Source organism: Aethalodelphis obliquidens, unplaced genomic scaffold (genome assembly GCF_003676395.1).
Source record: "Aethalodelphis obliquidens isolate GAN/ISIS:26980383/991018 unplaced genomic scaffold, ASM367639v1 scaffold58, whole genome shotgun sequence".
Classification (NCBI taxonomy): Eukaryota; Metazoa; Chordata; class Mammalia; order Artiodactyla; family Delphinidae; genus Aethalodelphis; species Aethalodelphis obliquidens.
The window spans coordinates 9,344,047-9,363,942 of NW_020838002.1; the positions used below are offsets into that span (position 1 = coordinate 9,344,047).

The 19,896-nt window shown below is 54.4% G+C and overlaps 1 protein-coding gene across 1 annotated transcript in view; it reads right to left on the minus strand.

Annotated features, from left to right (window-relative positions):
* Positions 1 to 1,454: 1,454 nt before the first annotated feature.
* Positions 1,455 to 19,896, minus strand: part of TBX4 (T-box transcription factor 4) — a 30,216-nt gene continuing 11,774 nt past the window's right edge. Inside the window, exons 4-9 of the mRNA XM_027087290.1 lie at positions 18,374 to 18,493; positions 17,027 to 17,174; positions 6,546 to 6,698; positions 5,528 to 5,616; positions 5,160 to 5,395; positions 1,455 to 3,237 (exon numbers count right to left, since the gene is read on the minus strand). Of these exons, the coding sequence (XP_026943091.1) occupies positions 2,606 to 3,237; positions 5,160 to 5,395; positions 5,528 to 5,616; positions 6,546 to 6,698; positions 17,027 to 17,174; positions 18,374 to 18,493 (1,378 nt within the window). The 3' untranslated portion in view covers positions 1,455 to 2,605. The remainder of the gene's footprint in view (positions 3,238 to 5,159; positions 5,396 to 5,527; positions 5,617 to 6,545; positions 6,699 to 17,026; positions 17,175 to 18,373; positions 18,494 to 19,896) is intronic.

Consider the following 19,896-nt stretch of genomic DNA (forward strand, 5'->3'; position numbering starts at 1 on the left):
AGAAGCGGCTTTCTTTACCTCCAAGTCAGGCAACTGTGTGTCTGGAGAGAGCCTGGGAACATACATCTAGCTCCCAGCCCCCTACACGTGGTTGTAGAAGGTATAGAGTATCCCAGAATGCTGTCTTCACCCAGAAAGAAAAGAGTGGTGCAGGTGTGGGTTAGGAAGAACCCCCCTCTTCCCTGTCTCCTGAGCCAAGTTAAGTTTTTCTCTGTGACCAACAAGCCCAAGGTGGGAGCCGACAGCAAAGGGAAAAAAGGAGCTTGGCCTCCTTCTGCAGGGAGGAGTCCAGCCAGAGAGCAACCCAGGGCCACAAGGGCAGGACCATGGGGAAACAGGAGACAAGGTTGACTTTTTACCCAGCAGGAAATCTCATCTTAATCCTGGTGAGGACCAGCTTGAAAGGGCATCCCTTACCCTTGCCTTCTCTTCTCATGGCTCCCTCCTGGAGATGGTGGGTGACAGGGAGCAGCTTTGGAAAAGGAACCATGAGGGGAGGGGGCAAGAGGCAAGGGGTTGTGAGGAGGGAGACCCAACATGCCTTCCGACACCAGCTTCTCTTCTCATCTAGGAGGGTGAACCTGGACTGGACTTTGTCTCCTTTTATCCCGCCCCCATCTTGAGGCCAACGTCAGGGAGCTGGCAGAGGAGTAGACAAGCGGAGGTCTCTGCCAGGCCTGGATTCCTCCCCTGGGGGTGCAGGTGGTTGATGGGCTCACATAGCTGACTGCTTGCTCCAGGAAGCCCTGGGCTCTGACTCCAGCCTGCTCTTCAGTTCCTTCTCTGAGGCAGCTGCACAAATCCCACCAAGAACTCCCCACCTGGGAGCCCGTCTCCCCCAAACCACCAGGTTGCATGTCCACTACTAAAAGGTGACAGATTCTTGCGTACTGTCTGCCCTGCCCGTCTGGGGTCTTTGTGGGCCCTGGAATCCAGGTCCATCGTCTGGGGAGTAGCATGAGATCAAAGGTACAGTTGTTCCGTTGGTCCTAAATGACTTCACTCTGAGCTCAGAGGCTCCATGGAACAAACACGCAGAGGCACTAAGGGCTCCACCTGGCCCTTGAGAAAATATATGAGCAAAGGGGAAGCAGAGACCATTGCTGAGCCAGGAAATGACAAGTCAGGAGTAAAAAGCATCCACACACTTCACAGTTGTAAAATGGCTTTATGTTCCGATATGTAAAATAAAATGTCCATGCTATATAACAAAACACTTGAAGTTCCATATCCCGTTAGCTAATGTGTCTTCTAATAAAGTGTAATCTGTAGTGTGTGTGTGTTTATATATAATTATTTATTTGTATGTTTTATCTAAACCATTCTTTGTTTTTAACATCAAATGTGTAATAAAGATTTAAATAGATGTCTTTCCAAACACCCTCTCCAACGTTCATTTTATTAAGTTTATTCATTTGTAAAAAAGCAAAGCTGAATTGGACATGTGGCCTGCATTTGTGAGATATATATATTTATATATTTTATTTTATTTATTTATTTATATAATATATAAATAGCTATTCAGCATGCAAAGAGTTTAGTGATTTCCCAAATTTGATTACAGAGTTCACACCAGCCACAGGGACGGTCTGGTGACTTTCAATGCTAAAGAGCTGAGCTGAGGACGAGATCCACCTCCCTGGCGAAGAATTATCCTTGCTCCTCTGAGCTCACTGGCTGAATTCACTGGAAGAAATGAATGTCTTCTGAATTCTCATTTTTATTTCTGTTGGGCTTTCTTGCTCCAGAGGCGAGGATTTTCTGGGAGCAGAACGGGCTCTAGAGCTGCTGGGCAGCAGCTCTAGTGTGGTCTCCTGGGGACACTGCCAGGTCAAGTGTGCTTCCTACTGGCCAGTCGTAGGACGCAGATGGGCCTGAGAGGTGAGTCTCGCGCACCAGAGAGGGTGAGGGGCTGTATACTGGGGACGGAGGGGGAAGGGCTTTGTACGTTATAAGAAAACCTGAATGATGCCAGAGATGCTACTGGTTGTGTTTTCCCTCCTCTTGAAGGAAAAAGCAATGTTTTAATACCCATCAGGTGGCACTTAGCCCATGACTCTCTCTCTAAAAATTGTCCCTCAGACCTCAGAGCTCCGGGGATCAATTTCCGGGCCACTAACTGAGCAGTCAGCGCTCCTCTCCCAGAAGGGCTTCGTGGCTTAGCTGAGCCCACCTCTCAGGTGGTCTCACAGAATCTCCGGAAGCCAAAGGAATGGGCCTCCTGCTCCCAAAACAAGATTCTCAGCTCCCTTGCAAGGCCAGGACTCTTAAGATGTGCAGAGACCCCTCCCACCCCGACTTCCCCTGCGGGAGAGACCTCACCACCTGAACTCTCCACTCCCATCCCATCCATGGGCATGTCAAGAGATATCAGATAACAGTGGATCCAGGTCCTGCAGCCAAAATCACTTCCGAGATAGTGTGTTTTTCCCTTTGTCATGGCCTCAGTCTTATGTCAGAAGATAGATGCCCTCCAAAGAAACGCTCACGCGCACTCGCACCCCACCCTTTATGATACCTTCCTGCGTTTCTTGGTAGTGCACGCCACCCTCAGAGGTTAATGCTGGGTCAACCCGGTACTGGGGCTGTGGGCGGGCCCTGAGAGTCATCCGTCAGTCCAGTTCTCGACAGTCCCCATTCCTGAATGATACTGTAAGGAGGCTTCCCGGGACAAGGAGAAGCTCTGCGAGTAGAGAAACTCGTTGGCAGCATTCAGGTGCGGCGAGGGCGGCTTCCGCTCGCACGCGGTGCCGGTGCCGGGGAAGCCGCGCTCCCTCGGGAAGGAGGCGCCGGGCCCCCGCTCTCGCTCTCGGACCTGAGACTGTGAGAGCTGATTGTAGACGCTGAAGTGGGCACTTCCGGGCGGCTGGGAGCTCGGAGCCGAGATGGGGGGCAGCCGGGGCATCATAGTGGTGGCGGTGAAGTGCGTGGGGAAGGACTGGTAAGGCACAGTCTCCACGGTCTGAACGCTGTAGCTCGTGTACGGCGACACTGACGTCCACATGTTACAGCTCAGTGGGGGCGGGGGCAAGTCGTCCACCCCGGACACACCGGCGATCTCGGTCCCTGAACCTGAGTACATGCAGGCTTCTCGTGGGGTCACCTCACTGCAGTAGGAGGGGCTCAGCATCTGTTGGTCGTAGGGAGGGGGAGACCGGAAATAATGATCCTCCCCCACTGCAGTGGGAGCTTCCAGGTAAGATCTTTTGCAGGGTAAGTCCAGGTGGCGGGCACTGTCTGCCGGAAGACAAAGAAACCTCAGGAAGAGCCATTTCCGCCAGCCCAGGGCCCCGAATACCCCCGCTGGATGCTAGGACAGCCCATCCTTGTCATTCAGGGCCCCCACTGCCCCATGCTACCACGGCACTCCCAGAACCATTTTAATCAGCTACAGCTTTTCAAAGGCGGCCGCAGCCAAGAAGTGGTCCGATCATGGGCACGCTCAAAGGCCACGGGGCGCGCTGCATCACTGGACGCTGAGCGATGTGTTTAGCCCGGCAGTGGATAGCTTTGATCCTTTGCCACCCTGACTCTTGGGGATGGTAAGAGGCCTCAATGTGCACTGGCACTCTTAGGCTAGGCCCACCCTGGCCAAGGAAAGTGCAAGCCCCTGCCAGCCCAAACCGGGCCCGGAGGCTACATCTGCCTGAATTAGCCAGAAAATTAAAGCCTCCATGCTTCGGCCTCAATCCTCCACTCCCAGGAAGGCTCTAGCGAGACAAAGCTACTCACAGGCACGCTCCCATTGCTTTTAGAGGAGGAAGTACACCCTCCCTGTGTTCAAAGAAGCCCCATCAGATTGTAATTACACAGATTCCAACCTAACAGCGTTTACACAATTTAGAAATGGAGCTGTTAATAAGTAAAAGGTGACTGGTACTTTTAAGGCTAAGCTAATACTCTGTCTCAGGAAACGTGACATTAACTGCTCCAGACCATGGGTGTGTGTCTTTCAACATCCTCAAGCATGAGGGCTTGACTCTCTGGACCAGCACGGGCTCCCCTGGGATACAGGGATGACCCAGGCCTGAGGACTTGGGCGGCAGCCCACTCAACAAATTTAAGAACACTTGTCGGGTCGCTTGTCTTGGTCTCCCTCCTTCTGTTTTCTCTAGGGATTCTCAACAGGAAAGAGGCCACAGACAGTAGGTAAATAAATGTGTTTGGCTGTGTTCCAGTAAGACTTTATTTATGGATACCAAACTTTGAATTTCATATAATGTTCATGTATCATGAAAGAGTCTTGACTTTTTTCAACTATTTAAAATGTAAAAACCATTTTGTATGACTCACAGGCTGAACAAAAACAGACAGCAGGCCAGATTTGGTCCAAAGGCCACAGTTTGCCAGCCCCTGCTCTAGGTCACTAGTTCTACTGGACCTGGTGTGGTGGGTACTCAGGGGCCTGCCTGGCTGGTCCCTAGGAGCTGGGCTGAGAGAACATTCTGGATTGCGAGCAAAAGTCCCCAAACTCATTCCCAAGACAATTCAGTGGCCCTGTGAGGACTTCTGGTGTAATAACACTGATCATTCATATTTTATAGAGGGAAAAAATCGAGACCTGGCACCAGAGCACATCTGGTTCTCGGCTCAGGGCTCCTCTTCCTCACAAAGAAGCCAGCACGGACAAGTCTGTTGCCTGTCTTCCTGGTCCCCAGTCTGCATCCACAACAGCTCCCTGCCACTTTCAAGAAGCGTTTGCAGATCTGGTGTGATGCGGTGGGGAGCCTGTGCTAGGGACTCCCTGTGTTAGGATGGAGGTCGCCTCCCTAAGTGGAAACCTCGGGATTGTGACGCTTCCACCTCCTCCCACACCTAGAGACAGAGCCTGGCTGACTCGTGTCCTCTGCCCACCCTGCTGAAAGCAGCACCTGGGGCCAGGGAGGGGTACCGGTGTCTGGGGACACCAAGGCCGCAAGCTGCCTGTGAGGGTTCTGAGGGCTGCATGGAAAGCAAGAAGCGTATCCCTGCACTGAGCCTGGCCACGGTCCCCAACCCTTCAGGCTCACTCTCCCAGGCCACACAATAACCAGGTGTGTGTGTGTGTGTGTGTGTGTGTGTGTGTGCACCCATGCGTGATCACATGTGCAGTGGGCAGTGTCTGTGGGGAGAGTGTCACCCCCTGACCCTCCAGGGCTTCTAGACCAGGAGAGAGGTACCTCGTCTTTTCAGGCAGTGATAGAAGAGGCTGGAGTCCCTCTGGGCTGGGAAGGTGTTGAGGGGAAGGTCCTGGGGCTCAGCTGCAGCGAACTGCATGTGAGCCCCGTTCTCGTACTGGTAGTGCTGGAGCGCCTGGTGAGCCCCATGCAGGGGGCTGACGTCAGGCTTGGATGCCAGCTGGGTGGAGACTAGCCTCTGCCTCATGATGCTTTTGGAGATCACGGGATATTCTTTGCTGGAGGAGAGGGGAGGACAGTCAGCGGGACACGGGAAGGGAGTGGAGATACCTTGAGGGTTACGGAGTCCCTGTGCTTGAACCCGGGACACCCGGTCCACCCGCCCCACCCCCAGGCCGGAGCAGCCCCACCTCTGCAGCCGGGCCACGCGCAGGTCACTGTCGTCACTGCCCCGGAACCCCTTGGCAAAAGGGTTGTTCTCAATTTTCAGCTGTGTGATCTGTCAGGACAGGATACACGGTAGAGTCACTGCGGGGAGAGGACTGGGCTGGCCTCTGGCCCTCCTCCCCGACCCCGGGCACATTCGGAACCCCCGGCAGTGTCTGGGGAAGTTGCGTCTTGCTGAGGCCTCCTTGGCCTTGCCCTTCACGTGGCCGGCTCCTATCCCTTCCACTTGCGGCAGAACCTCTGGTTCTGTCTCCCGCTCTCCCGCCGGCTGTGCTACCTCGATTCAGCCCCTCATCATCCTCTCCCAGCGGCCTGTAGCAGCTTCCCCTGCACATCATCCCCCTCTAGTGCAAATGCCACATCAGTTCTGCGTGACTCTTCTAAATGCAGACCTGACTCTGTCACTCTTCTGCCTAAGATCCTTCCCCTGATCTGGCCAGTCCCACTGTGCAAATGTGAAAGCCTTCTGAGAAGGATGGCGTGGGCAAAGGCGGGGGGCAGGGGAGAGTGGCCCGGGAGGGGATCGGGAGGCAGTTTGGGGTGGTCGGCCTGGGGTGGAAGGTGGGCCAGGACATGTCAGGACCCTGTGACCGCTGCCTGGGAAGGGCCTCCAGATGGCTCAGTCAGCTGCTCCCACACAGCTGGCAGTGCCCCAGGGCTCCTCTCCCTGTTCCATCCCCTTCTCTCTGCAGGTGCAGAATCCCACCCGGGAGAAGACGACTGTAGAACGAAAGGGCCCAGCACTGAGCCACAGGGCAAGCTCCACGCTCCCGATCTTTACAGTTGCCAACTCTGTCCATCCCCAGCGCAGAGACCACAGTTACTCTGTGCTGGGGGTTCAGGGATCTGGTCTCCTTTCCTGCACATCACTCCATTTCTCACTGCTCTGCAGGGCTTAGCAGGTTCCTGAGGCGCCTTCCCTGCCTGCCTCAGCCCTGCTGCAACGGGGCTTCACTTCCTGCCTCTGTGGGGGTGCTGTACCTTGTGATTCTGGTAGGAGGTCACAGAGATGAAGGAAGTTTCTGGGAACACGTGGGTGCAGAAAGCTGTGTTTTTGGAGCCAAAAGCATTGTTCTCATCAGCCTTCACGATGTGTAGCCGCGGCTGGTACTTGTGCATGGAGTTGAGGATGATCTGGAAGAGAAGGGTCTCCTCTGAGCTCCGGGTCCCCACCCTCTTGTCTTCGGCCTCATTCAGCTGGCCTGGGGCTGGCTTTCCTTGTCCTAAACACCCAGGCTCCAGGGCCTGACCACAGGGGCTGAGCCCAGAAAGGTCCAAACCTCCCTTGAAGGTTGAAGAACCAGGCCCCTGGCCCCACTTGGACTCTGCTCCAGCACCAACTCCTGGTCCCAGGACCTCCCGGATGCTACAGACCCTTCAGTGTGGAAATGGGGACACAACCATTTAAAAGCCCCAATGAACTCAGCACAGTGTAGTTGGTGGAATTCTGAGCTGTAGGCAAAAGTCCAGGTGCCACTGACTCACTGTGTGACCTCAGGCAAGTCCCTCGACTTCTCTGAGCCTCAGCGCGCAGCCCGGCAGGCTGACTCTTCCCCGGGCCTCCCCCTGTCCTATCCAGCTCTTCTTCCCCTGCTCACCCCTCCCCACTTATTAGGGACCTGCCTTTTGGAGAGTTGTCAGCGGTGGGCGGCGCTCAGCCCCTCCTCTCACATTTGTCAGCAACAAAAGCAGCTTCCCAGCCCAGGGTTTGCAAGATGGGGGAGGGGGGATGCTGAGGAGAACGGTGCACTCCGACCTGTTCCCTCGGGGCACTCCTTCCTTCATTCACAGAGGCCTGCTGAGGGGACACGGGACACCCAGAGGCACTGTGCCTTCAGACTTGTCCCAGGCAGCTCTCAGCCAGGAGGGGAGTGCCATCAGGAGGTAGGAGGAAGCCCGGAGGCCCCAGGCACCCCCAGCCCTTGAGGATGCCTGGGGCAAAAGGCGAAGAGCCCAGGAGACTTGGCCCAGAGCCCTGGGAGAAACACACGGTAGTTGTGGCCCCAAACCCACTCCATTTGGCTGTGCCCCACGGTAGCGCAGCATCACGTGCCATTAAAATGTATTTTTTATCGTTGACATTTACCAGACGCCCTTCCCACTGGAGGTAGGACCAGGCGTTTGGGGCATTTTATCAGCACCGCTGCTTTTGTTAACCCTTTGGCTCCTGTCCGGGCTGGGTGAGGCTGGTCCCCTCTGAGCTCCTTTCTCTCCGCAGGGAGTGCCCCTCCCTTGGGCTGTCTCTGCTGGCTCCTACCCTTCCAGGTTCCCAGGGGCCACGCCTGGGGCTTAGGCTTGGTGAAACATTTAACTCCTGAGTGACCAGAGTGCCAAGTCCCTGACTTCCATGGCAAGTCTGGGCTGAAGCCTTCGTCTGGCGAGGTTCTGCTCTCCTCACACCCTGGGGACAGAGGCAGCCCAGGGAGAGGCTCAGCCAGGGGCGTGGGTAGCCCAGGAGCTGGGCTGTAGGCTCTGACGTTCCCCGGGCGCCTCGGTTTGGCTGGGCAGCTCCGTCCAGCAGAAACTAGCTCTTCTGCACGGGCCACTCCTCACTCAGCCCTCAGTGACAAACCTCTGGACCCTCTTGGGGCAAGTACAGAGCTCCCCAAATCCCAAATCCCATCCTGCAGCTGGGGACCCACTGCCCAGCTGGAAGCCTGCCAAGCAAACCTCAGGGCACAAGTCCTGCCCGGGGAGGCCTCAACGGACTTCGTGTTCCAGGAGCCTGGGAAGGGGCCCCTCGGGAGAGGGGCTGGGGGTTGGGAAACACCTCCCAGACCCTTTAGGTTACTCTGTCATCCTGCACTGTACCCACGCTGCAGGAGCCCACAAAGGACCCCAGGGCCCAGAAGACCCAGCACCTGACTACCCGGGAGGTAGCCTAGATGCCAGATTTCCGCCTCTGCACCTTTGCACAGGCAGTTACCTCTGCTGCCTTGATCTCCCTTTCCCATTCTCCCTCACCTTCTAGGCCTATCATCTCAAGGCCCAACTCTTCCAGGAAGCCTTCCCACACTACTAAGGCCTGCTCTGAACTCCCAGTTCATGAAACTTGTCTACTTGGCTTTGCGCTGCTTCCTAGCGGCCTCCCATTTCTTCTTGGCCCTTCAATTAAATTATAACTCCTCAAGAGAAAGGGTCATGTCTTTTATACCTTTTGTACCTCCAGGCTCCTCTCCTTCAAAACAGGAACAAGCAAGTGTGAGACCAGGATATGGGAGGAGAAAGACCTGGGCCATGACCACGAACTCTCTGTCCCCTCCTCCCTTGTCTTTCTTTGCTCACTAGAGACAGGATAACCTCTAAGGCACTTTTCAGGTCAAAAATAGTGATCAAACATGTGCACAGACAATCCTTCCATGACCACTCACACGCTCCAGCCCCTGACATGCAGGGCTAACCCTGCATCAGTCCAGCTCTCCTGGCAGCGGGTGGGGGGCGCCCAAGGGGAGAACACAGACGACGGGAGGACAGAACCCAAAGGAGGTGTTGCAGTCACCGTGCAGTAAGGCTGTGCCGTCCCTTAAGGACACCTGGGGACAAAAAGCACCTGCCCTGCTCCTCTGCCAGCTGGGCCGTCACAGGCTGTGACAGTCCACCAGAGCCCTGGGCATCATCAGTCCCCTCCCCCTCACTGTCACCCACCTCCAGGTCCAATCAGTGACCAAGGCCCGTGACTCCACCTGTAAAACAAAGGCTCCTCCATCCCCACCCCCACCCCCCGCCCCGCGCAGCCCTGGCTCAGGCCCCGCTGCCTCTCACTGGGCTCTGCGGCAGCCCCCTCCCTGCCGCCATCTACTTCCTCTCCATTTCACCTGCTACACATCAGATCAGGTCAATCCCTTGCTTAGAACCTTCTGGCTCATCCAGGAAGACTGTACATTGCTTGAGAGCAGGGCCCTTTGTATTTCTTCCTCTTGCCTCCCTTGTCCGCTGGCCCCCAAACTCCTGCCAGTATTTAGGGCTCAGTAAATATCTTAAGTTCATGATGCCACCTTTGATGGCTCCCTCTTGCCCCCTGGGATAAAGGCCGAATCCTTAGCCTATCAGACAAGGCCCTGGATGACACGGGTGGTGAGATTGCCAAACACACCTTCTAGGAGAGGGAACCAGACAGGCTGGCAGGGAAATCTGGGAAGAGAGCAACTGCCAGACGTGCAAGGGCAGGTAGGGGCCACTGGGGAGCCCAATCCCAGCCACAGAGAAGCCAAGAGAGGCCCGGAAGCTTCTATGGATCTCTGCCCACCAGCTGCAAGTCCTGAGCAAGCTCTCCCCCTCCAGTCATCGGGGTCCCCCATCTGTAAAGTGAGGCCTTCGACTAAGTGGTCCCAAACACCCCTCCCGCCTCTGACAGTCTGGAACTTGGACAGGTGTGTGGAAGGAAGTCCCACCCATTGAACCAATGCAGACGCAAAGCACAGCATCGGTCCCGACGGCCTGGGAGAATGGGAAGCTACCTCAGTGACTCGCGCCTGGCTTTACTCGGAAGTTCCTCAGGCGCCGCGTTAAACTGTTTAGCTAGAATCTCACATCCATATTTCTTGCAGAGGATGTTGGGTCCAATGGGCCAGCCACGTCAAAAAACCCCACTACACGGCTGGTCCCGTCGTCATCACTGTTCTACAGAAATGGGATTCATTATGTTCTGGCTACAAGTCAGAGGCCTGTTCTATTTTCACAATTGTGATAGCGCCAAACATCCATCTCCTCAAGAGATCGCCACAGCGTGCTTGGCTAATGAGGCCCAGATTTATCTGTGTTGGAATCACAGCACATCAGGGCATGGAGGGACAGACCGTCGAGATCATTCTAGTTCACCTCCTAATTGTAAAGACGAGGAACAGGAGGCGAGTAGTGGGAACGTGACTTGCCCAAGGACACACACCTGGCTGGAGGTTGAATCGGGGAAGATTCCAGATGGCCCTTGAGACAGCACACACTGCTCTCAACAACAAGCTCGGTAATTAAGGATAAGGTTTCAACCAAACACTGCGGGGGATGAGGATTCCCCAGGCCCTGTCACCCATGGTAGGGCACAGTGTATCTGGATGCTAGCCACACGACAAGTGGGGCTAATGTCTGTTTGTCATATATTAAAACCAAATTTTCTCCTGCATCACATGTTTACTTTCTAAGACGACCTTCTCCATCATCCTTCTTACCCCCTCCAGCCCTGTAAAGAGGTTTAGGAAAGAGACAGGATCCACAACTTAGAGAAAAAAGAAAAAAACACAACAAAACTAAGACCGGAGAGACCCAAAGATTGGCCCGAAGAATATCTAGACTAGAACTGAGTCGGACAACCCATCAGCCGATTCAAGAGGCCTGGGCCAGACGGGCCTGAGGCCTCACGCCCAGGGCAGCAGCCTTCCCACCTTCTCTCCCAGTCACAGCAATGACAGCCAGCGTTGACTGAACACAGCCTCTGTGCCAGGCCCTGCGATGAGTATTCTACACACATCACACAACTGACCTTACAACATCCCTGTAAAGGAGGTATCATGATTAGCCCCATTTTAACAGGCAAGGAACTGAGGCTCAAGCGGGGGAAGGCATCTGCCCAACCTCAGACAGTGATGGGAAGCAGAGCCGGCATCACTACTCTCCGAGCCTTAGCTCGTACCTGCACCTGCACCCACGTGGCTGGGGAGGGTGAGGCCCAGTCTGGAGCCGGACGGGTGGTCTATGTCCCAGAGCGCCCGGCAAGGCGTGGCGCATTGTCAGGGCTCAGCAAACGTGGGAGGAAAAGAGGGAGACCAATGGTTCTGGGTCCCCGCTGGCTGGCATATGCTTTGGGGGGACATCAGCCTCCAGCGGAGGAAGTGCCTTCTCTGTCTAAATAATCCCCCCGTCAGCAGGTTCACTCACTCACTGCTCACCACCACTCACACTGCCAGGCGCCAGCACACAATGGTGATGAAAAACCTCACGGTTTACCGTCCAGTGGGGAAGTCACACGGTAATCCAAAAATCAAGCAAAAATCAGTGGTGAGAAAAAGTCGTGGACCCCAAACTGCATTGATAATAGTAACGAACAAGATGAAACAGCTCACAGCACATGTGTAGGACCTCGGGAAGAAAACCTGAATACGCCTCTGAAGGACAAAAATCAGACTTCAACAAAGACAAAGGCATCCCTATCAATCCTCCCTAAGTAAATTTATAATTTAAAGTGATTCTAATAAAAATACAAGCAAGTTTCTTTCTCAACACTACAAGCTGATTCTAAAGCTCATATAAAAAAATAGACAAGACCAGCCAAGAAAACTCTGAAAAAAAAGAGCAATGCAGGGGGACCAAGCCTGCCAGACACTAAAACCTATTATGAAGTCTCAACAGTTAAGGCACTGGCACACGAACAGACACAGATTCAGAAGGGGATTTAGTGTACAGAAATAAGGCATCCTAAACCAGAGAGGGAAGGGGACCAGTCAGTTATTGGTGTTGGGAACCACTGGATAGCTCTCTAGGAAAAAAAAAAAAAAAAGTTGGATTCACACCTCATATAGAATGCCAGAATAAATTCCCAAAGGATCAATGGTTAAAGTGTAATAATAATTCTGTAAAATACTAGAAGAAAACACAAGCAAACTCCCTTATAAGTAAAGAGTGGAGAGGGGCTTTCAATTACTCAAAATCCAGAACCCACAGAGAAAAGACCAACACATTCAATCAAAAACTTCTGTGTAGGAATACCACTATAGGCCAAACCAAAAGACAAGTGACAAACGGGGAAAACATATAAGCAATTCGACGTCCCAGAGTAGGAGCGAAATCTTCCTAATTTATAAAAGCTCCTAGAATGGATAGGTGATTGAAAAAACAATCTAAGAGAAAAATGAGCAAACGATAAGGACCGAAGAGGAGATACATATAAAAAAGATGCTTCGGAGCTTCCCTGGTGGCGCAGTGGTTGGGAGTCCGCCTGCCGATGCAGGGGACGCGGGTTCGTGCCCCGGTCCGGGAGGATCCCACATGCCGCGGAGCGGCTGGGCCCGTGAGCCGTGGCCGCTGAGCCTGCGCGTCCGGAGCCTGTGCTCCACAACGGGAGAGGCCACAGCAGTGAGAGGCCCGCTTACCACACACACACACAAAAAGATGCTTAATCTCACTCATAATAAAGGAAATATAAATTGAAACTAAAACTGACATCTATATTTCACCCATCAAACTGGCAAAGATCCAAACCTTTCTCTCCCACCATGTTCGTGAGGCTACAGTGATGGTGGGAATACACATCACTGGGACTCCAGTGGAGGGCAGAATTACAAATTGCAAATCCAAGCACCCCTTGAACAGGCAATTTATCAGAAAGAATACTTGCCATAGGTATAAAACGACATATGTACAAGCTTAATCAAAAGAGCAAATAGAGGAAAACATCTAATTCCTTCAATAAGGACTGGCTACATAATTAATGGAACGATCACATGATGAAATTCTATACAGCTGTAAAAAAAGGAATGAGGCAGCTCTACGTGACTGGAATGATCTCCATGATACACTAAGTTTACAAAGCAAGGTGCAAAGTGTTTACAGCATGTTACCTTTTGTGTGGAAAAGAAGGGATTTGAGACTCTGTATTCTGCCTGCATGTGCAAAAAGAAACACTGAGAAGAAATTAGTAACAATGGTTACCTGTGGCCAGAGCTGGAAAAAACTAGGTGGATGGGGAACCAGGGGACAGAAATGTCTCATTGCAGACGTGTTTTATTTATTCATTGATTGATTTTTAAACCATGTGAATGTATTTCCTATTCAAAAACAAATTTGACAAATAAGTATAAAATTATAACTGTGGTAAGTACTTGGACAGAAAGGTGCATGGTGCTCTGAGAGCATATAATGGGGACCCTGAACTGTCTTCCTGAAGATGTGGCATTTGAGCTTGGATTCCAAGGCTCAGCAGTAACAAACTAGGCTAAGAGGCCTGTGGCTGGAGAAGGAAACACACTGAGGGGATGGTGCATGTGCCACTTTGTGGCCTGGGAGCCCACACCCCCAGTCCGGGGCTAATTTTGCCTCTGGAACAGTGAGACCTACTATGCCCAAAATCAAAAGCTACTCTTCAGGCTTCCCTGGTGGCGCAGTGGTTGGGGGTCCGCCTGCCGATGCAGGGAACACGGGTTCATGCCCCGGTCCGGGAAGATCCCACATGCCGCGGAGCGGCTGGGCCCGTGAGGCATGGCCGCTGAGCCTGTGCGTCCGGAGCCTGTGCTCTGCAAGGGGAGAGGTCGCAACCGTGAGAGGCCCGCGTACCGCAAAAAAAAAAAAAAAAAAAAGCTAACCTTCTACCTCGGCAATCTGGGAGTCCTGAGACACAAGCGGTGGTGAAGACGGCCATTCCCCTTCACACACACACACACACACACACACACCCCTCACTGCAGCCATCCCCTCCCTGCCTCCAGATCAGGAGAAAAGTAAGACCCACGTGCCAGCCACCTCCATGTCCCGCTGCAGGACCCAGGCCCCACCCCAGTGAGGCCCTCTTCAATTTCCCGAAGCAGCTTCTCTTCCCATCACGTGGTCACCTGGCACAGGACCCTGCTAGGGGTAGGAGGGGTTGGCGAGTAGGAGGGGAGGATGGCAGGCGTCCTCTGTAGCCAGTGGAGCCACAGCAGTGGAGCTGAACTGGAGCAGCCCAGCCCGGCCCCAGCCCCCTGATCCTTTCTGCCCCTGCCGCCTGCCCGTCCTCTGCCCCTAGGCTTACACCCAGAACCCAGGGGTCACACCCTGAACTCACCCCTCAAGAACAGAGGGCTTTCCTGGACTCACAGCAAAAACCCACAGCAGTTTTCTAGTCAGAAGCCAATGCTGTCTTTTCAGAGCATGTGGCCCTGTGGTCGGAGGGGTTCCTGGACTCTGGGCCCTTCTCCTGGGGGAAGTCTGTAAATGGGAGACAGCTGCTATCTCTGAGATACTGTGAGACCCAAGGGGAAAGTCCACAGTCCATTTGGCTGGAGAAAGTTCCCTGAGGTCTGGAAGCTTTTAGGAAAAATTGCAAGTGTGGAGGTGAGCTGTGCAGAAGGACTTGTCTGGGGCAAGTTCTCAGTGGAAGATGGCTCTTTCCCAGGCTCTGCACCAAGAAGGGCGACTGGGAGAGCTCAGCACTCTAGGTGGCACAGACCAAGGAGCAGAAAGCCCAGGTTCAAATGGGCCACTTTGCCTTGACATGTCGAGGAAGCTAGCTCATCCTGCACAGCCCTTGCCTGCATGGTCAAAGGCTGCTCCCTCTCCAGTGATGCCCCAAATTGCTGAAGATCTGACAGCTCGAGCCCTGGGTACGGGCAGACAGGTGGAGAAGCCAAAGGAGCGCGGGACCAGGCATCAGAAGGCGGGGGTCCACGCTCTGCTCCTTTACTCCCAGCTCCTGAGACAAGCACCTCATCTCCCTGAGCCCTGCCACCCTACAAAGGGTGTTGTAACCAATAGATTGCAAGCGCTGGATACATTCGGGGATGGGGAGAAGGAAGATGCTCTGCACCCAAACCCTCCAGGGAGGAAGCTGAGTTAGTATGGGGAGCGTCCCTCCTGCCGCGGAGAGGAGAGCCCCAGGCAGTCCCAGGCAGGCACGAGTGTAGCCAGGGGCACCTCCAATGTCACGAGCCCAACAAGCAGCCCCACTGGCCCAGACTCAAGACTATATGCAGGGTTATTGCAAACCTCTTATGGACTCCAGTAGAGCCACCAGACACAAGGCAGGCTGGGAAGCCTACTGCTGGGCTATGAAGGCCAGGTCTCCTGATTCCTAAAAATCCCAGCTTTTCAACCACCTGACTCTCTCCCCTGCCACATTCTGCAGGGGCCCAGGGAGGTGGAGGAGTCTTTAGAGGCATCCCTGCAGCTGGGAACCATGAGAGCAAGCTGTGCATCCGAAATTCTCCAGAGCTTTGGTTCCCTGGGTACTTCTGGTCACTCACCCAAAGATCCCGCTTCCGCCAAGCTCTGTGTTCACCCCAGTGGTCTGTTCCCTGGGGTCTGCGTGTGTGTGCAATCACGGGCAGGGATGTGGCTTCCCACTTCCCACCATCGAGGCCCTCGCTAACCTTTTGAGGTTGATCCCACAGCCTGGCCAAGCAGAGGAGGCCAGGTAGGAGCTGACCAGGAGCAAAGTCTTGGCCAGAATGGGAGGCCCCTCCGGCCCTCGGTTAAAAGACCCTGTGCTCTGAGAGGTGGGGGCTCGGCTGACCCTTCCTGTTGGATGGTGGCTTGTCTCTGCCCCCTGGGAGAGGCTGGGGCTACATGAGTACACGTCACCATGCACACCTGCAGGTCTCTGTCACACACCCGACGGCATGGGCCTGCCCTGCACGGGAAAGCCCACGCCCCTTGCAAAACAGGTAAGTCAGGAGTTTATTATGTTAACGAAGCATTCTCCTAATTGCTGGTTTATAGATCACCAGTGACCCAGAAGAGAACTGAACAGACTCCGAGAAAATGAGAACTGAGAGCTGCTTGCCAGTTACACACCAATCAGTCAGAGATGAAGTGTCACTGGCATTTTCCACAAGGAACTATGATTCACAGAATTCTGATTTGCACACAGCTCCCCAGAAATAGAACTGAGGCATATGCCTGCACAGCACCCACCCCTGCTTCCCCCACCACCGTCCACATGGACAATATGAGTGTTAGGGGTGCAGCCGGGGCAACTGCATCTAGGAGCCTCGACAGCACCCGCTCCACCACACCACACCCTGCGTCTCCAGGGTAACCGTGGGTAGCCTAGAGGGGCGAGGCCTGCTCCCTGGCAGATGACACCGGGTCCCTAGGCTTCTGTTTGCCACACACTTGAGCTAACAATTTCCACATAAAAAGCTTTTGTGGGCCTGCCAGGGACAGACGGGGAAAGAATGAGCTTCAGCAGCCTGGATGGGCATCAGCGGCAGGACCCCTGGGGCTCCAGAACCTCGTGACAGCCAGGTCCCGGTCAAGGCCAGGAAGGCGCTGACCCAGGAGCCCGAGTGAGGCCTTCCCTTCCAGGGCAGGTGGCTGCCGGGCCAGGCAGACGGTACACGCCAGAGACAGGCTTCGGAACCCATCAGTGACTCTTTCTCAAGAAGGTTTACTTGTCTGAGGCTCCAGCAAGGCCAGATTTGGGGAAACTGAAGCTGAGATTTGGTCCATCATCATCGTTGCTGTCATAGTTGCCATGTATTTGGAGCCTCTTAGGTACAAAGTACCTCATGCGTAATCATTTAATTCTCACATGGTCATCTCCATGCTCTAGACAAGGAAACCAAGGCTCAAAAAGGCTAAGAGACTTGCCCAAAGTTACCCAGCCAGTAAGTGCTGGGGGAAGGATGTTCTGCTGTGGGACTCAGACCCTGTGCTCCTTCCACAAACCGGCCTGGAGCTGGATCCCGAGAATGGATTCTCCAGATCCCGGATCCCTGGACCGGCCCAACCCCAACACTGGCCCCGGACTCGCCCTCAAGGCCAGGCAGTCCCATGCTTACATGGCCGAAGGGGTCCAGGTGGTTGTTTGTCAGCTTCAGCTTCTGGAAGGAGACCAGCTGCCGCATCCAGTGGGCCCCAGTGGCAGGAGAATCCGGGTGGACGTAGAGCCTTCCGGGCATGGCCGGCTCAGCCTTCCCTGCCACCATCCTGCCAACAGAGCATGGAGAAGCCAGAGCAGTTGATTGCCCTGCAGCCTGGGGGAGCCCAGATTCTCTGTCCCCTCTGAGAGCAAATCCCCAGAGACCTGAGAAACAAATCACCGATGGTCCTATCAGACTGTCAATTTAGGGCTTTGGGGGTAAGAGGGAGGGACAGAGGAAAGAGTGCTGGGGAGGGAGAGCGTTTCTGAACCTCCTGTATTTCACTGCAATAAGAAAGAGAAAGTGAGATTACGGAGACATGTGATGCTTTCCTTGAAGGAATGGGGCTAATCACAAGTATGTTGTGGGGAGATTCAGGCACTGCCATGTATGTGTTATATTTACAATTTTTAAAATGTTATAAGTTTGGAGGTAGTTTCTCAGAGGATGTAGACAATTTTCAAATTGCTTGCCCCCAAAACAAACATAAGAAACGAACTGCTAGCTGTCCCCTGAGCCAGGAGCTGCTCCAGCCCAGAGACAGAACAGAGACAAGCCCTTGGCAGAACCTGACCACCGAATCTGGCCTCCCGGGTCCAGGCTCTGCAGCCCTATTACTCATCCACCGCTGAGCCCACATCCCGGGCTGTGGATTCATTCATCCCTCTCTCTCCCTGGGCGCTGTCCTGGGCTCTGGGGGCAGACAGGGTACTAATGGGATGGCCTCAGGAAAAGCAGCCCAGCGTTTTTTCACCCAGTCCCAGCTTGGTTTCACCCTTCAATCTTGATAGGGGGCACAGCATCAGAGGGAAGCCTCTGCAGCCAAAGAGCAAATGAGTGGAGGAACAGGAGAGAGATGCCACAGCCCAGGTAACTGGGCCCCAACTATGGAATACCAAAGCCCCCAAGGAAAGTGGCTTCCATCTTTTGCCCCCCTCCCCGAGCACAGCACTGCTAGAGCCTAAACCTGCCCAGTGCTGGGGCTCATCTGTCATCCCAAAGCACAGGCACCCACCCTGTTCGTCCACAGCTGTGGGGCGAGCACAGACCCTTGAAATCCACCAAAAGCCCAAACACTGCGGCTCATTTTCAGCCAGCAGCAGGTGTGCGAACATTTGATGACCCTGTACCCTCAGCAGGCCCGGCGCCCAAGGCTGCGGATCTGGCCAATCACTGGGACTAACTGGTAAGTCCCTGGGCCAAACGTCAGGTGGGGATGGGTGTGCGAGTGGGAAGGCGGGTGATGTGAGGGTCCCGGGTTCTTACCATTTGTTGTCACAGAACTTGTAGCGGTGGTCATCCGCGGGGACGATGTCGATCAGCAGGATGTACTTGGTCTTGGGGTTCATGCCTGTGACTTTTACCTTGTAGCTGGGGAACATCCTCCTGGGGGAAGCCAAGAGATGACGCAGAGGCGTGGACAGAGCACCAGGAGAGGTGGCACAGAGTGGGCGAGGGGACAGAAGCCCTTAAGAGGCACTGCCCCTTTAGCAAGAGGTCTCGGCACTGGTCAGAGCTTTGTGACCTTGGGTAAGTTGCTTCCCTCTGTGGTCAGCCTCCCCCTCTACGAGGAAAGGGCTGCACAGGCTGCTCCCTCTGAGCCCCTGCAGTTGTCAGTCTGTGGTTGTGAGCAGCTAAAGCACAGAGACCCTGGTCAGGATGTGAGAGAGGATCTCAACACCAACCAGGCTGCCTTAATTTCCTTCCTGTCTGTCATCCATACACAACGAAAGTTCTGGGGTGGGGGTGGGGGGGCATTACAGGGGCCCAGAGCAGAAGACCTGGGAGTCCCTGTCAGCTGCTTCCGTGAACAATGAGGTGCCTCCTCTGGGTCACGTCTCTATGGAAACCCCCAGGCCTCAAACCAACTCGTAGCAGAGCAGGAGTGCTGCTCGCTCTCCGGATGCCTCCTGTGTGTTTAGCAGAGGTGTTCATCCCTGTGGATGCCTTGCCTGGGCCTGTGCGCACTAACTGGGTGTCGGGGAAAGTCAGTCTAGGAGCCCTGAGGAGTAGAGCACGGATTCTAGAACCTCCCTGCCGTGGTCCACAGCCTGGCCCCACCACTGACACACCATGCTGCCTTGGCCAGCTTGCTTGGATCTCTCTATGCCTTGGTTTCCTTATCTCTAAAATGGGACTACCAATCTCATAGGTTGCTGTGTGGATTAAATGAGTCCACGTAGAGCTCTTACCACTGACCCCCACTGCACTCCTTCCTCCGCAGACCAGTGGTATGACCTACCTCTATGAAAATAGAGTCAGCAAAAAAGCAGAAAGTTTTCCAGGTCCTGCAGCCCATGATGAAACTGTCCAGGACCCTGAGGCTCAGGGAACATTCTAGAGAAGAGCTTCCTCAGACCCCTCAGCACACCATACAACAGCATGTACCCATACCTGCGGGGTACCCTCCCCTGGTCACCAGGTCCCTGACACCGGACTTCCTCAGAGGGGAACTTCCTCAGTCCTCCTCAGATGCTCCCACCCCCTCCTAGCTGATCTCCCCCAAAGATGTCCCCAAGAGAGAGGCAGAAGCCAAACCTAACTGAAGACACTAAGGCCACTGGGAGCCAAATCCCCTGAGCTGGGAGAAGCCCAGGCAGCTCTGGGAAAGCCATCAGGGGGTCCTCCGGCTCTCACGAAGCTGAGAGACAGCACGGGAACCCTCAGGAGAAGCTGTCCTAAACACCTCAAACAGATGATTGGAGTCCCCCATTTTGTCGACAGGGAACCAGCTTACCTTGACAGAGCAGGGCTTCCAGAGGGATCCAGGCCCCCACAAGGTGGCAGAC